The sequence below is a fragment of the Pelobates fuscus genome, chromosome 11, assembly GCF_036172605.1.
Source record: "Pelobates fuscus isolate aPelFus1 chromosome 11, aPelFus1.pri, whole genome shotgun sequence".
Taxonomy (NCBI): Eukaryota; Metazoa; Chordata; class Amphibia; order Anura; family Pelobatidae; genus Pelobates; species Pelobates fuscus.
Window position 1 is genome coordinate 43,765,788 of NC_086327.1, and position 17,670 is coordinate 43,783,457.

Below are 17,670 nucleotides of genomic sequence, written 5' to 3' on the forward strand. Positions count from 1 at the left end.
TGTCCCTGGAATTTTCTTTCCAAATGTTGGCAACTATGTTTCTGCTCAGTGTTAAACAAACCCCACTTCTGGCCATGCACTGACTAGAGCAATGTTAGAAAACTTTGACTACATCACCCATAATGGTCTTATAACCATAATGCTGGCAAAGCATCATTGGAGATGTAGCCCACAACTTCAGAGTGACGAATGCTGCTTACCCTTGCATTAGGCTTCAAAAAATATTGTTTTAATTTTGTATTGGGTCCCCACTATTTCATGGCTGTTAACAGTTCTGTACCCTCTACAGCTGGTTTACCAGTCAAGTCACTCTGACAGCACTCAGGATTTTTATCGAGGGTCCTAAAGACCCAGTACTCCTTTATTGTGCTGTCTTTTAGTTTGTTTCTTGTTATCTCAATTCTATATTTCACCTGGTTTGTGTTTCATTGCTTCAATATTTTGATGTGCCCGACCCATCAAGATCCTCCTGGTTATCAGTTACTCTGTACTCTTTGACCTTGGCATGTTTCTGACTACTCTGTCCGCTGCAGGTTTACGCATTTCACCTTTCTATAGGTGCCAAATTATGGACTATAATCCTGATAGGAGAATAACAGCGCTATTTACTAAACTGAGGCCAGAGTAGCTGAACTAAAAGCATAGCTGACTACTAGATAATGTTTTCAGTTCTGTTATTTTAATCTTAAAGGGACACTATATGCACCTAGACCACTTCAGCTCATTAAAGTGGTCTAGGTGCACTGTCCCAGCACCCTTAACCCTGCGAAGCGACTTGTTGCAATTTTTTATAGACTGCAATAATTAACTTTGTAGGGGTTACTCCACCTCTCAGATATTAGATGGATTTCCGGGTCGTTAGGCGACTTTTGGTCGCCTGATCTGGACATCACCAGAATCCCCAGCATCACCAGAAATCCTAATGTGAGGACGCCCATGGCCGTGCTGACGTTGGCGGAGGAATAGCAGAGGCAGACCAAAGCCAGTGCCGAGAGACATTGGCGCTGGCCCCAGGGAGGTAACAAAAGGTTTTTTTAACCCCTTCTGCACTGCAGTTGGGGAGGAGGGGGGAAATGGGGCAGGGGGGATGGCCATTATAGGGAGCTATAGTGCCAGGAAAACATCTTTGTGGCACTAAAGGTTCCCTTTAAATTTGAAAATCACTTTTAATTCTCACTTTAGTAAATAACTGTTAGTTTACACTCTTTATGCTAGACTCGGCATTCGCCTTGACATCTGCTAAGTTAGTGTGGAGGAAAGGTTGAGTGTGGAGCTGGAGTGATTTTGTAATTGTTTGCAAATTCACTCCATTGTAACTTAATGGAGTTCATAAGGACAACTAGTCTATAGCAGAAGGTGTAAAGCTATAATTTAAGAAAATATTTTTAATTTAAATGTGCGGTCTACACTTCATCAGACATTATTGTTTAGGAGTGATAAAACAGATTTACCAAGTTGCCTAAGGGTACAAAATTAAATTATGTAAATTGTCTTTTACCTGATATGTTCAGGTTGTTGCTGTGTATATTTAGAGAATATTTAACCTTCTGATCCTTGTTCCTGAAGTCTATCTATGGCCCAGACTGAATATTATTAATTAGCTTCCAGTTCCTACACATAACTGTTACAGCATTTTTTCCACACTCACAATTGTAACATGTCTGTGGGCATTTACTAGTATTAGTATTAATAAAGTTACACAGCAACAGAAACCAAATAAAATACTTATAAAAAAATATTTCTTACTCAACAATAACGTTAAAATGGGAGAACACAAAAAAAAATCTGATTTAATTTAAAGGACCACTATAGGCACCCAGACCACTTAAGCTCAGTAAAGTGGTCTGGATGCCAGGTCCCTCTAGTTTAAACCATGCAGCTGAAAACATAACAGTTTCAGAGAAACTGCTATGTTTACATTAGGGTTAATCCAGCCTCTAGTGGCTGTCTCACTGAAACCAAAACAACTTTAGCATAATTAAGCCGTTTTCATGTATAGCTTATGCCCCTGCAGTCTCCTTGCTCATTTCACTGCCATTTAGGAGCTAAATCACTTTTTTTTGCAGCCCTAGTCACTCCACCCTGCATGTGACATACACCGCCTTCCTAACCACTTCCTGTAAAGAGTCATCTAATGTTTAAACTTCCTTTATTGCAAATTCTGTTTAATTTAAAATGTCTTATCTCCTGCATTGTTAATAACTTGCTAGACCTTGCAGAAGCCTCCTATAAGTAATTAAAGTTCAATTTACAGAGCAGGAGATAAACATTTTTAAAATAAATAACATCTGACTGAAAATGAAACCATTTTGTTTTCATGCAGGTTATGTCAGTCACAGCCAGGGGAGGTGTGACTAGGGTTGCATAAACAGAAACAAAGGTGATCTAACTCCTAAATGGCTGTGAGTTGAGCAGTGAGCCTTCAGAGGCATGATCTATACACCAAACTGCTTCACTAAGCTAAAATTGTGTTGGTGACTATAGTGTCCCTTTAAATATAGAAATCCACATCTCTTTATATTGCAACTGGTCACCTCCATTCTCCCTCCCTGTCAATCATTGTTATAAGAGCTGTTCTATGCACCTGCCAGTCATCATAGATAAAGCATACAAAGAAAATAGATTGTTATTAGCATTTATATAACATGTTACAATTATACACATGGGATATAAAATAACAAGTACTGACATACAAAGTAATTTGAACAGAAACACGCATTGAAGAGGACTCTGCTTACATGGGTTTACAATCTAGAAGAAATTAAACAATGTTTCTATTTTCACTCTTCATTAGCAACATGTACCCTGACTTCGCCTTGTCTGAATGGGATTAATAAATAATTTCCTGAACTTTGATGTACATTTAAAAAAACATAGCATCCGACAAAAAAAGCAAACAAACAAAAAACAAGCATTTGTATATGTGATGTATACCAAAACAAGCGTTGGTATATGTGATGTATTAATGTTTTATTCAATTTACTCAGGCAGCAGAATATATTTGTTGGCAATTGTCCTCTTCACGAGGCAGATGAGATCATTTTTCTGATTTGTTTACTGATTTCTAATTTGGTTTCTCCAAGTCGTGGAAAATTTAGCATCTTCTTTAAAACATAAAATAAAAACATGTTTAATACAAAAATAATATTAAGAATCATTTGGGAATTTAAATTGAATTAGCGGAAAAAAAACCCAAGCCAGCTATTTACAGTTCTTTAGGGTTAGTCACAAAAGTGAAAAGTCGGTGTGAATTCAGTTTCAATTCAGCTACCGTGGCCTTAAATTTGAAATTGAGTTTGAATTCGCATGGAATTCTCACACTAGTAAATAACCATGCTGGTATTGTAGTCGAAAACTTCAAATTTACTTTGAATTCTCAACAGTTCAAACGTTAATGGATAACCTTGATAGTGTTAAAATTCAGGTAAAAAAACGCTACTCGTGGCATAGTATAAACATGGTAGAAATAAATATAATCTCCGGCTAATTTTCTGTATTTTACTAGATAAAGAAAAGGAAGTACTGTGTCTTTGTAGAGATGTGTAATATTTTCACAATTTGCTAAATCTTAGTTTTCGGGGTAAATCCCCCAAAGAAAATTTGCTGCTGCTTTCATATGCGACCTCTGTGTTACAGCTTCAGTAGCAATCTTTCTCTCATGCAGCTTCAAAGACTTTTTTGTTTTAATACCTAAGGGTCCATCTTCTAAATTCTGTTCCAGTTTACAAAAAAGGAGTAGAACCTTTAGTGATTACCAGCCTACGCTGGGTAGATAAGGCAACCAAAAGAAAGGAGATATGATCACAGCATTAAATGATATACATGTATCTAGGAGACCGTTAGTTGTTAGGTCATATGGAATCTGTTGAAAGGAAAAAAAAAATACATTAGAAGACTCATTATAGATGCGTGTGAATGTTTTAAAATGTGAACATTTGTAAAAAAAAAAAATTTAGCCACTATATTAGCAAATCAGTTAAATGATGGGTAGTACATTTTTGTGTAATTCATATTTGCGGATGTCTTCCACTATCTACATGTAGCTTATCTGTCTGAGTAATTATTTGTGTAGACGTGTTTTATTTATTTATTTTTTTTATTTGTATCTTCTTTTCCTCTGCTTTCTATCGCATCCCCTAAGATTTCAAGAGGCCCACACTAAAGTATATTAAAATATATTTATTACTTCTTTAAAACCCACAAAAGATCCAATACGTTTCGCTTTATCTAGAGGACTTCATCAGGGTCCAAGGGGATTTTAAAAAATTCTGATTTAAAAAAAGGTAATACATATATTAAAATACTTTATTGTGGCTCTCTGATGAAGTCTCTTCTTAAACAACTGAAGCTCCAAGTCCATTAAGTACTGGGCTTTGGAAGCCCCCTCAGAATATAACATTGGATATTTGTTTCTCTGTTTTATCTTGCAAAATCCAACACTATTTCATTTTTAAAGCAATATTCACCTTCACAGACTAAAGCTGCATTTCTTTCTAGGGATAGTGGTTGGGGTTCTCTCTTGTAAAACAGAATACAGTGGTCATTTTATGGGGATCTCAAAGACAAGTGTCCTGCTTTTTGATGTGGATTATTAACCAGTGGCTTTATTAGAGTTGCTTTTTAGCTACCACTTTACTCCCTTTTGGTATGGCACAAGTGGATTGCCAAACTGCTGGATTTCATAGCTAAAATCAGGTTGGTACCATTGGAGGCTCGGCAACTGTACACCTCAAATCTTAATTTAATGGTGTGGGTGAGGTAGGGGGTAGCAGTGGTCCAGCAGCTGTCAACTGCTAGGGGTGTCAAGCAGTTTCCAGATCTACAAAGGAAATTTTCTTTGCCCAACATGAAATTGTTTACCTATTTATGGATAAAAAAACATACTGAACTCACAGAGAGCAGGGATAATGGAGCCTGAGCGAATGTCTGCATTCCATAAATTGTTCCTGGGAGTTCTTGGTCCTGTCAAAGCTATGTCACACTGCTACGAGGCTCTTGCATGGCTTGACTTACTGGGAAAATTACCTTATATGTTGAGGTGGGAGGAGGAGTTGGGAAGATCATTCTTTCCAGGCTATTGTAGAGAAGCTATCTCCTACATCAAAGGTGTCTCTTGTAATATTAAACACTGTGAAACTCACCGCAAACTACTTATGCGGTGGTACATGGTGCCCCAACCATTAGCTCATATTTTTCCTGGTTCCTCTCCCAACTGTTGGCGGTGTCAACAAGAGAGTAGAAGCCTGTTACACGTCTTCTGGTCCTGCAGCTGCTTAAACAAATATTCTAAAGCTGATTCAGTCTCTCATTTGCAGAGTGATATGAGTCTCATTGCCCTTGGAACCAGTAATATTTGTGTTATATGTGTTCCCAAAATCTCTACATGGTCTATAGAGAAAGTCAGTCATGCATATTTTAGTGGCAGCCAGATTGAGCATCGCTAGAAACTGGAAATAGTTGGCACCCCTCGGGATTTAACCGCAACTAAACTATATGAGGAAATGAGGACATAGCATAACAAATTCCTTACCATGTCATGAAAGGTTCTGGGCGAACTGGGACCATGTTCACCACATGCTTTCTGGTGATCAGTAGTTACCCCACAGATAATTGGATAGGTGTGGAGAAGGAATCCTTGCTAAACTGATGCATAGCGGGCGGGTATTGGAGGGGGGGAGGGGGGGAATTCTGTCAATAACATTGCCCGGTAAAATGTTGAGTGCTACATGTGTGCTGTGATGTACTGTGATGCTGATGTTAGTATTGTGATGTTATTATTATCTTATGTTATTTTACTTTGTCATTCTCCTTTCTGTTCAATTTTTACGGAAAATGTCAATCAAAAATCAGACATTAGAAAATAAAATGCTTTTGGATATTATCCCATCATTAACAAGGGTTTGACAAAACAAATCGATATCATGATAGCCAAGGAGATATCTTTCATGAAGAGATTAAATACAACTCGTAACTAATGAAGAATGAATGAAGAACACAATAAATGTAGTTTGAGCCATGACTCGTGTATCTGCTCATTTTGGGCATTGCCAATGATGCAAGTGGCACTGGCACAACTTTATGTCCACCCATCCCATTCTTTTTAAATCTTCAAATGATCAATTCACTAGCAAAAAAGCAAGTGAATGATAATTTGCAAATATGCATCCTGTCGGATGCATTCAGCTCTGAATTTTGTCAAAACCGCTGATTTGTCATTCCTTTCGAATCCTATTCTTTGAGGGTATCCGAAATCCGACCAGAATTTGACTTTAGGAAATACATAAAATGCCAATGTGGTTTGACTTGACTTTGTCTATCTGGACAAAATAGAGTGTTTAGTGAATAACCCCTGAATGTATTTTTTCCCCTTAAAATAGCAAATAGAAATGTGAAATACAATACCAAAATAGTTAAATTAATACATAACAGCTTGTATTTTTTTGCTTGTAATCAAGAAACAGACGGAATTGTTCTCAGTGTGATATGAATGTTTTACATGACAAATGTAAGTTTTAAATCAATTCTCTACACAGAGTACTTCATTTTAGAAATAACTGATAGGATATAACCATCTGTGCTCAACAATAAATCCTTAAGGAGGGAGGCAATTGTCTGCCTAGAATTTGTTCTGTTTGTTCCAACATAATTTAAGGGTTTCTCTTTAAGTGAACCCATACATATCATATATTGTTTTTCTAAAGGACAGATACAACGTTCTTTTAATATCCTAAATGAAAACACGGCACAACATCAAGCATGAAGAAAATTGTAAAAATGGGAAAAAAATTAAGAAAAAAAGAAATAATTTTTTTTTCACAGTTTTGTTTATAAGTTTTGCACATCAAGTGCAACTAAAGAAAAAGAACTTAAATAAAATGTACGTATCAATCGTGATTATTAAATGCCTTGTATGTCTAGGATCTAAATTAATTAACACTAACCCTTTGAGCACTGCAAATTAGGGATCGACCGATATTGATTTTTTTAGAGCCGATACCGATAATCTGTGAACTTTCAGGCTGATAGCCGATAACTTACCGATACCGATATTCTGTACATTTACCATTTTGAAAAAATAAACCATTTCTACACAAATCTAATATTAACTGAACATGTTTATTATTTATTTAATATTGTTGCAAATCTTTTTTTTTTTTATTAAGGTAAATGCACAAAATATACATACCAGTCAGAATTTATGGTTTCAAGCATATATGTGTGTGTGTAGTGGATGCACTAGAGTATTTGATTAGTGAATGCAGTTTGTGTGTGTTTGTGTAGTGGATGTAGTGTATGTTTGTGTAGTGGATGCAGTGTGTGTTTGTGTAGTGTGTGTGTATAGTGAATACAGTGTGTGTTTGTGTAGTGTGTATATAATGAATGCAGAGTGTGTGTGTGTGTAGTGTGTGTATAGTGAATGCTCCCTGTATAGTGCTGCTCTCTGTATAAACAGGTCTATGTGTGTATAATATACAGGGAGCACTGACTGTCCCAGGATATTATACACACAGACCTGTATTATACAGAGAGCAACACTATACAGGGAGCACTGACTGTCCCAGGATATTATATACTCAGACCTGTATTATACAGAAAGCAGCACTATACAGGGAGCACTGACTGTACCAGGATATTATGCACACAGACCTGTATTATCGATAAATTATCGATAACATTAAGCTTATATTTATTGGTACCTCCAACAAATGCAATACATACATACAATACATACACACAGACTGCTGAATACACACACACACACCGACTGCTAAATACACTCACACATTGAATGCTAAATAAACACACACACCAAGTGCTGAATACACATAAAAGGCTGCTGAGTAAACACAGACAGATGGTGGAATACACACACAGACAGACAGCTGAATGCACACAGGCTGCTGAATACACACAAGATACTTGATACACAAGCTGACAGACTGCTGAATACACATACACATACTGCTGAATACACACACAGAGTACTGAATACACAGACTGCAGTAAGGGGTTCGGTGTATGTGTTTTTGTTTAGGGGTGCTGTGTGAGTGTGTGTGTGTGTATATGTGTAGTGGTGTTGTGTGTGAGCAGTGCAGTGAGTGTGTGTGAGAGATGCAGTGTGTGTGTGTGGGGGGGGTGCAGTGTGTGTGAGGGGTGCAGTGAGTGTGTGAAGAGTGCTGTGTGTGTGTGTGAAGGGTGCAGTTTTTGCTTAGTGTGTGTGAGGGGGAGTATGTGTGAGGGGTGCTGTGTGTGATGGGTGCTGTGAGGGTATTTTGTGTGTCAGGGGTACTGTGTGTGTGTGTGTGTGACAGAGGTGCTGTGTGTGTGAGGGGTGCAGTGTGTGAAGGGTGCTATGTGTGTGTGAGGGGTGCTGTCTGTGTGTGTGTGTGAGGGGTGTGTGTGTGTGAGGGGTGCTGTGTGTGTATGTGAAGGTGATGTGTGTGTGCTGGGGTGCTTTGTGTCAGGGGTGCTGTGTGTGTGACGGGTGGCGGTGAGTTGTCACAAGCTCACTACTGACAAGCTCACTGATATACACACACACACACAAGCTCACTACAGACAAGCTCACATACACGCACACACATACATGTTTACTGACACAAACACGCTTTCTCACTAGCAGGCACATACATACACACACAAGGCTGAGTATATCAAGCCTAAGTGGCACTGGAGGCTCTTGCTGGGAGGTCATGTAGCAATTTTCTGCAGCTAGGTCTCTTGCTTAACGTGGGGGCGGGTGCTTGATGCGTGCATGGAGCTTCTGACGTAGGGGAGGAGCCTGCATCCGTGAGGCAGAGCAGGAGCCTGTTTGCTGGGGGAAGCTGCTGGGAAATTGGGAGACTGTAAGTGCTTCCTCTGGCCCCCAGCATCTCTCTACAGCCCCTCTACAGCCCCCTCTTTCCAGCCCTCAGCATCTCGATAGCCCCCAGCATCTCCCATCAGCTCTGTCCTGAATCCCCTCGGACTGTTACAGCCGGTTACAGTCCAAGGGAAAATAATAAAAGCACATGGCTCTGCAAGTTGCAAGTTCCGACGTAGGGAACTTCCTGGGAGTTCCTGGGAGAGTAAATTGCCACAGTTGGCAACTATGAGATCTGAAGCTGTCCTCAATGTTGTCGCCATCTTCTTTTTTCTGCTGCCAATAGCCGTGGTCAGTGCTGTACTCTTGCGCATGTGTGTGAGTACACCACAAGACCACTGGATCCCCTAAAGACCAAGTCTCATGATTCCCACAACCTACATTAGTGGAGGAAATTGAAAATAGTTTACAGTGGAAGTTGTAGCATTTGTCAAGTGTTGACAACCTCAGGCTTTACCAAAATAGTCCATACCTTATATTCTGATATATATTGATTTCATTGAAATGTCAATGAAATTTGAACACAGACAATAGGAGCATTTCATACAATACTCAAAATGTATAGTCTGTGACAGAGCCACTATAAGGTAATCCCATGTTATTGTTACTAACTAGGAAATGTCAAGAGGTTAATATTAAGCATTATTGTTTTGAACAAGGGAAAAAACATCATCCAAAACTAAAATAGACAAGTTCTGAAAATTACCTTTTTTTTATTTTTACAGGAAATGGAGATCCCCCCTCCCCTCCCCCCCCCCCCAACTCTGCCAATTTTACAATACAATGTGTATTTTGCAAGTCATTTTTTTTTAGTCGCCACACCTTGCTGCATGATGCATCAACTCCTTCTCTCTGTCAGTATCTCTATTAGCAAATAAGAGTTGGACAATTTACAAAATATCCAAAATATTAATACAACATACAAATATATTATTATTCTTTGAGATTTAAATTAGTTAGTTTCTCATTAACTGATTTAAAGAGATGTTATAAGTGTCATGACCACTGCAGTTTTAGTGTTTATGGTGCAAAGTACCTTCAGCCTGGCTCTTCTACTGTAAGAATGTGTACAATTTCTGATTTTAGTGATAGAATGCAAGCACTTGGCTAACCCACCCTCAGCATGATTAAAGGATCTACTGAACTGCAGCAGTTGGGTTAGACAGTAGCTGCACAACGTGCACCGTTTTTTATGAAACTGATTAAAAACTCTTTTACTATAGTACTCACCATAATCAAGCTATAAACGAACTTGAGAAAGCCTGGTACAGAGCAGTATGTCCATTATACCATGTATTTGATACCAACTAATTGGCATGTTTTTCATTTGCACTAATTATTTATCTTGTTTGTTTTATTGCAGGGCTGGTAAAACTAGGAGTTCATTGCATAACAGGACAGAAAGTGGCAATAAAGATAGTAAATCGAGAAAAACTCTCAGAGTCTGTCCTTATGAAGGTAAGTCTGCTCATTGCATATTAACTCTAAACATATGTCACCGGAATATATTGTGAGGTTTACCCATCTTGAAATCTGTATACAACCCACAAGAATAATACATGTTTTACCTATTAGTGACAAGCTAGAGGTGTTTGCCACCCAAGTTTGTAAAAATGCTGACATCGTGATATTGGAGAGTTATGATGTCACATGAAGTCATCACTCCCTTTGGAGCTGTATACTAACGTGAAATAAAGTCACTAGAAACAAAAGGTGGACCTTGTGTTTTTTTTAACCAGACTGAGCCTCACAGCTGATCTTAATTTTGTTGTGACTATCCCAATTTTCGGGTCCTTTACCTGGCAACCCCGAAAGCGGTAGACCTGGGAACTGTCAGCAAAAAGCATGGTGTGCATTCACATCAGTGAAACGACGCTGGACATCCTCACTCTATGCATAAGGACGTCCAGCGTCTAAAAATCCCCATGTGAAAGCATTGAGTCAATGGTTTCCCATGAAAAAGGATTAATGCCGCGCATGTGCATTAGTTCCCCCGATCAGTTGATGTCAGTAATGGAGGAGCGCGACCCACAGCCGAGGGACATGGTTACTGCAATCAGGTAAGTCTGTTGGGGTTACAGGGCACTATAGTGTTAGGAATACAGTTTTATATTGTTATAAAATATTATAGTAGTTTTTCTTTAAAGGACCACTATAGTGCCAGGAAAACAAACTTGTGCCCCCACCCTCAGGGTCCCACTCCCGCGGGGCTGGATGGAGAGGAAGGGTTTAAATCTTACCTGTTTTCCCCCGCCGGGCTCCCTCAGCACGGGGAACTCTCCTCCTCCTTTCCCCGTCATCTGCTGAATTCTCAATGCTTTCCTATGAACGCTGGTGTGTTCTCACTGTGAAAATCACAGTGAGAAGCGCGGAAGCGCCTCTAGCGGCTGTCAATGAGACAGCCACTAGAGGCTGGATTAACCCATTCTTTGAAACTGCTATGTTTACAGCAGTCAGGGTTAATCCTAGGTGGACCTGGCACCCAGACCACTTCATTGAGCTGAAGTAGTCTGGGTGCCTATAGTGGTCCTTTAATCTCCTAAGATTTTTCTTTTCTTTTTGGAGAAACTATTTTATATAGATCCCATTGTGGATATTTTAGAAGTCTCTTAATAGGTACTTGGTTAATTTTACCTGACTTGTTATCACCCATGTCATATTTTTTAAAATAATTTTATCTAGCAAGATACAAGCAAGGCATGTTTCCTAGATTTCTGTAACCAGAAAACTTGATTTGGATATAATATGTGCAATTTCTAAACAAACCAGACTTATCTTGAGGCTATTTCAGAACACTTGGGCTGATTTCACCTTAAATTGGGCTTCAATTCGGATATAATTTGGCTCAGTTTAGAGGATATTAGTTTAGAGGATATTAAATCCAGTGAATATTCTCCAACATTGTGCCTCCCAAATGGCCTGAATTTCTCCAAACTGTTTTTTTGTCCACCCACAAACTTTACATGAAATATTGTAACTCTTTAAAATGGAATAACCCCCAATAGTGTGAACATCAAATCGTAGTTATTGTTTTTGCACAAAACTTACACAAATTTTTAATGGTTCGAGTGAGGTTATAACCAGTCATAATCTAGCTGGAAAAATTTTAAATGACGAAATGTTGACAACAAAATGTCGATGGCACCAATGACATAATTTCACATTAAAGGACCACTCTAGGCACCCAGACCACTTCAGCTTAATGAAGTGGTCTGGGTGCCAGGTCCCTCTAGGATTAACCCTTTTTTTTATAAACATAGCAGTTTCAGAGAAACTGCTATGTTTATAAATTGGTTAATCCAGCCTCAAAATCCTCTAGTGGCTGTCTCACTGACAGCCGCTAGAGGCGCTTGCGTGATTCTCACTGTGAAAATCACAGTAAGAGCACGCAAGCGTCCATAGGAAAGCATTGTAAATGCTTTCCTATGAGACCGGCTGAATGCGCGCGCAGCTCTTGCCGCGCATGCGCATTCAGCCGAAAGGGAGGATCCGAGGCGGAGAGGAGGAGGAGAGCTCCCCGCCCGGCGCTGGAATAAAGGTAAGTTTTAACCCCTTCCTCACCATCTAGCCCGGCGGGAGGGGGTCCCTGAGGGTGGGGGCACCCTCAGGGCACTATAGTGCCAGGAAAGCGAGTATGTTTTCCTGGCACTATAGTGGTCCTTTAAAGTATGCTGCGGAATATAAAAATTTTGCTGGGATGTAGCTCCATGTATTCACTGTGATGTTGTTGCTCTGTATATTCACTGCAAAAATTTTTATTTGTGTAACTGTATTGTGAACTATCAATACCATGACGAGAGCAGTACATTGCGCCTCTTTTCACTTGAAGTTGGATTTACACTGAAAAAAGCACAGTCAATGGAATATTTTATGATGTTGATTTCATATTAAAGCACCACTATAGTCACCCAGACCACTTCAGCTCAATGAAGTGGTCTGGGTGCCAGGTCCCCCAGGTTTTAATCCTTCAGATATAAACATAACTGCTATGTTTACATTGCAGGGTTAATCCAGCCTCTAGTGGCTGTCTTCTAGTGTCAGGAAAACAGGGTTCTTTTGGTGTAGAAGCAGAAAGGATTGTAAGTGCTGATAATCTGTTTCAACAGCAATGTGGTGGTCTGTGTGTTAAAAGGGCACTGTAGGAACCAAAACCACTTTAGCTTAATAAACAGTTATGGTGTATAGATCATGCCCCTGCAGTCTCACTGCTCAATTCTTGTAGGAGTTAAATTATTTTGTTTATGCAACTCTAGTCACACCTTCCTGCATGTGATATACACAGCCTTCCTAAACACTTCCTGTAAAGAGTCACCACATGTTCACACTTCTTTATTGCAAATTCTGTTTAATTTAGAATTTCTTATCTCCTGCTCTGTTAAAGGGATACTATAGGCACCCAGACCACTTCAGCTCATTGAAGTGATCTAGGTGCAGTGTCCCCATTGCACTTAGTGCACTTTATATTGCAGCACTAAGTCTCCCTCCGGTGGCTGTCCAGATAGCCACTGGAGGAGCTTCCTGGCTGTTAACGGACTTTTATTCCGGTAAGTGACGCTGGGCGTCCTCATGCTCTGCATGAGGACATCCAGCATCAACTATTTACCTACAGGAAAGCATTGACCCGATGCTTTACTATGGTCGAGGCCTAATGCGCGCACAGCATTTGCCGCGCATGGATGTTAGCGCCCCCTAGTCAGTAACGTTGGAGGAGGCGGAGTCACGACCCAGCGCCGAGGGACATCAGTGCTTGGATCAGGTAAGTAAATAAAGGGTTTTTAACCCTTTATTCATTGACTGGGGAGGGCGCGAGAGAAGCGGGAGGCAGAGGGAGCTATAGCGCCAGAAATACAGCTTTGTATTCCTGCCACTATAGTATCCCTTTAATAGTTTGCTAGACCCTGCAGGAGCTTCCTTTGTGTGATGAATTTTTTTTTTATCTTTATTTTCGGTTTTGGTGCAACAGTTTTACAGACAGTCGTGCACGTAGATGCACTAGTGAGGTCGAGATTCTGTGTCGTTTGTGGTTTGCACCTTTTGGGTCGAGCTATAACATTTTTAGTATAACAGTAACATGTTAAAACAAAACTTAGTTATCAATACATAGGTGTTATATTGTTTTGTGCTTCTTCGTGTTTGAGATGGGACGTAGTGTAGTGTAGCAGATCCCGTCAAGTATGGGTCTGGTGGTGGTGGTTCTCTATGTGGGGATTCAGTTAGTACTCGAGTTGTGGGGCTGCGGGGTTGTGTCAGTTCCATGTGCCATGGTCAGGCTCTCTGTGTTGTGCCGGGAGTTGTTGTCTGTCTGCGTTAGTGGAGGTGAGCTGTTAGTCGTAGGTGGCTTGTTTGGGTTGGTTACCCCTAACCAAGGGGGTTGCGGGGGGGGGGGGGGGAGGGGATTTTTCGGACGCCCTGTGGTTGGTCGTGTATTGTGTTGTCTCTCCTTGTTTTAGAGCTTATGTATCCTCTACCAGGGTCAGTGCGTCAGTGGCCTGTAGTGTTTGGGTATTTATACCGGGGGTTAACGAGTTAAGAAAATAAAACATAGGTAAAGTCTCAATAAAAACTTGAAATATATTGTGTATAGCAGTCACGGTATCTGTGCACATCAGTCATGTTACAGGGTATTGTGATCCGCTGGGTCCTGGTTCCAGCTGGGCGGCATTTGATAAGTCCTGGAAGAACGTTAGGGAAGAGTTCTCGAACAGCAGTGGTGTCTTGCCTTTCAGCCCGGTCATTATATGTAGTTTGTCTTGCACTGTGGCGCATCTGAGAATGACGTCTCTGGCCGTTGGGGACTTTAGGTGGGGAGGGGTAGGCAGGCGGTACACCCCATCTATGGTCACTTTCTTGACCGCTGTGTGTGGGAGGATTGTAGCTAGTAGGCGTCTGGTGTATTGCAGTAGCTCTTCGGCCGTTATCTCCGCAGGGATGCCCCTGATTTTAAGGTGAGAACAGCGTTGTCGATCTTCCATGTTGGACATTTTGAATGACAGGTACGTTTGTTGTTACTGGATTTGTTTAATGGAGTGTTCCAATGTGTTTATTTGAGCGTGTACTGTCACTACTTCTGCCTGTGTGGCTCTCACCTTTTCAGTGACCGTGTGTAGTTCAGTCTTGAGGAGGGCTGTGTCAGCTGCTAGGAGTTTGTGGATGTCTGCTAATAGGAGCTTTAAGTCGCGTTTGGTGGTTGGTGCAGAGTCATCTGGAGACTCCAGCAGCGGTTGCAGCGGTGCTTGTGGGTGCCCTGGTAGGTCAGGCCTGGGTTGAGGTGGGTTGTACTCCTTTTCAGGCTGTATTGTCCATGTGGGTCCCTGTAAATCTGGGCCTTGTTGTGCCTGGGTGTGTGTCATATCCAGCTGCGGTGATTGGTGCTGCCCTGGGGATGCAGACCCTTGCTGGTTCGTTTTGGGTGCTTGAAGGAGCCCAGGTGATTCTGGCCGTTGTCGGGGTGAGGTAGATGTCAGGGTCACCTCTGGCGTCGGTGCCGCGGGTGTGGGTTTAGGCTGCCCCCCAATATCCCTGCCCCCGGCCGTACCTTGTGTCTTTTGTGACCAGCGTCCCATAGCTGGTATGTGAGCCTGAGCGTTGGATAGGTCTGGGGAGAAGGAGGTGTCGGTGTGTTCCGCCAGGTATCTGCTCAGCAGGTCCTCGAGGCCCTGGATCGTTGGGGTATAGTAGGCCCTGATCTTGCGTCTCCGTTTCTGCAGCCTTTGGGGTTGGAAAAAAAGGCATAGTTTGTTGTGCTGATGCCGATCGTGTATGTGGTGATGCTGGATGGGTCAGGTAGAGGCTGATATTTGGTGGATTTTATCCGCAGAGTTTGGGAGCTGATTAAAATGGCGTACGTTCGTGTTGACTTGCTAGCCCCGCCCCCTTGTGTGATGAAAATTAAATATATTTTAAGACATATAAAATGACTCATGGGCTGAAAAAAAAAAAAAAAAAAAGATTAGATTAGATTGCTTATATACTCACACAAGACTTGCTAATTACCTGCAAATGATTAATACACCACTAACACATTGCTGATATTTACTTGTTTGCCAGACAATTAAATATATTTCTTACACCTAAATTTAGCTTTGTAACACGACATCCAGCCCATTAGGCATATATACTAAAATAGCTGCATAGGGAAATAAATAATTACATTTGGGACTGTTTCTGGAAGTCTAGGGGAGTTGTTAAACTACCAAATAGAATGCCAGTTGTAAAGCTATAGGTAAAACATTGAGACAAGCAGCTGAATAAATAGAGAATATCAGTCTGAAAATGTAGCAGTTCAATCCACTTGGTTGTATTGTGTTTATCGGTAATGTAGGCGAGCAGTATGGGCAGCTGGGGGATTGGAGACAAGAATTGTGGATTATAAAATCATGCTCGACATCTGGCACATCAGGTTCAGATTTGGCTTAAATCCCTTTCCTTCAGGGCTAGTCTCTTTGTAAATGCCAGAACTCCCCTTCATCGCTGGAAAACATCAGTAGTGGTACTTGATTAACACGTAGAGTACTTAATGTGGTTTACGGCTATTATTCAACTAGAATCAGTCTTCTTAACTGCTCACATCAAAATCCAGCTTTAATTAACATTCTTAATTTCAATGTATCATTTTTAAAGATTCAATTTAGTTTAATGGGACATGTTTAGAATATTGTATTGTTATTTACATTATTAAGAATAGCCTAAATAATTATGAATATGGCTTAAATCAATATAGCTGGCATATTTAATAAAATTATTAATGAAAATGTTAAAAAGTTCAACCTGGAAACACATTTGGTAAGTGGTAGTTCTGTTCTGGCTTTAATGTAGATGCATACCTCTCGATATTTAAAATGGACAAACAGGGACACTTTAATTTTAGGGCTCTGAAAGGGGGCATATCCAGGTGCGGGGCTGTTCTGAACATTTTTAGGGAATTTACTAATAAAAATTTATGTAACTGAAATATAATTTAGAACAAGATTTCTATACACATTTATTGTAGTGTATTTTCTGTCCTAGTGTGTTTTACACCCCACCTCCTATAGACTGTAAGCTCGTTTGAGCAGGGTCCTCTTCAACCTATCGTTCCTGTAAGTTTTCTTATAATTGTCCTAATATTGTAAAGCGCTACAGAATCGGTTGGCGCTATATAAATGGCGATAATAATAATAATAATACTATAGTGCCAGGAATACAAAGCTGTATTCCTTGCACTATCGCTCCACCTGCCTCCCCCCTCCCTTTATTTATTTACCTTATCCCAGCGCCAACATTCAATGCTTTGAATCAATGCTTTCCTATGGGGAAAAAATCTGACGCTGGGTTTCCTTAATGCAGAGCGTGAGGACGTCCAGCACCAGATACCAGACCAAAGGTCTGTTTCGATTCTGGAAGCCCTCTAGTGGCTTTCTGGTAGACAGCCATTGAGGGCAGAATTAGAGCTGCATTGTAAACATTGCAGTTTCTCTGTAACTGCATTGTTTTACATTTCAGCACTAGGTGCAAAAGGAGAAATGTACTCAGACCACTTCAATTAGCTGAAGTGGTCTGGCTGCCTACAGTGTCCCTTTAAAGACACATTACTGTGAGTATTATTGCTGTGGAGCTCTGTTATACATTCAGACACACCAACAATATGGAGATCATAGAAAGGAGAGACATTAGGATAGAAGAAAGGGACAAAGAGGTTTGGGCTGAAAATAGGGACTGTCCCTCCTAAAAAAGGACAGCTGAGAGGAGCGTAGATGGGTTCCATTTAAATTTCAGTGCTTTTTATAGAGAGTGGCCAAGAGGAATGCCAAATAAAACTAGTTGAAAAT

General features: G+C 40.5%; 1 protein-coding gene across 4 annotated transcripts in view; it reads left to right on the forward strand.

The window, feature by feature from the left end:
• LOC134577212 (serine/threonine-protein kinase BRSK2-like) overlaps positions 1-17,670 on the forward strand; it is a 235,573-nt gene that overhangs the window by 125,857 nt on the left and 92,046 nt on the right. For all 4 annotated transcript variants that reach the window (XM_063435884.1, XM_063435885.1, XM_063435887.1 and 1 more), the window contains exon 2: positions 10,227-10,321. In XM_063435884.1, coding sequence (XP_063291954.1) covers positions 10,227-10,321 — 95 coding nt within the window. The remainder of the gene's footprint in view (positions 1-10,226; positions 10,322-17,670) is intronic.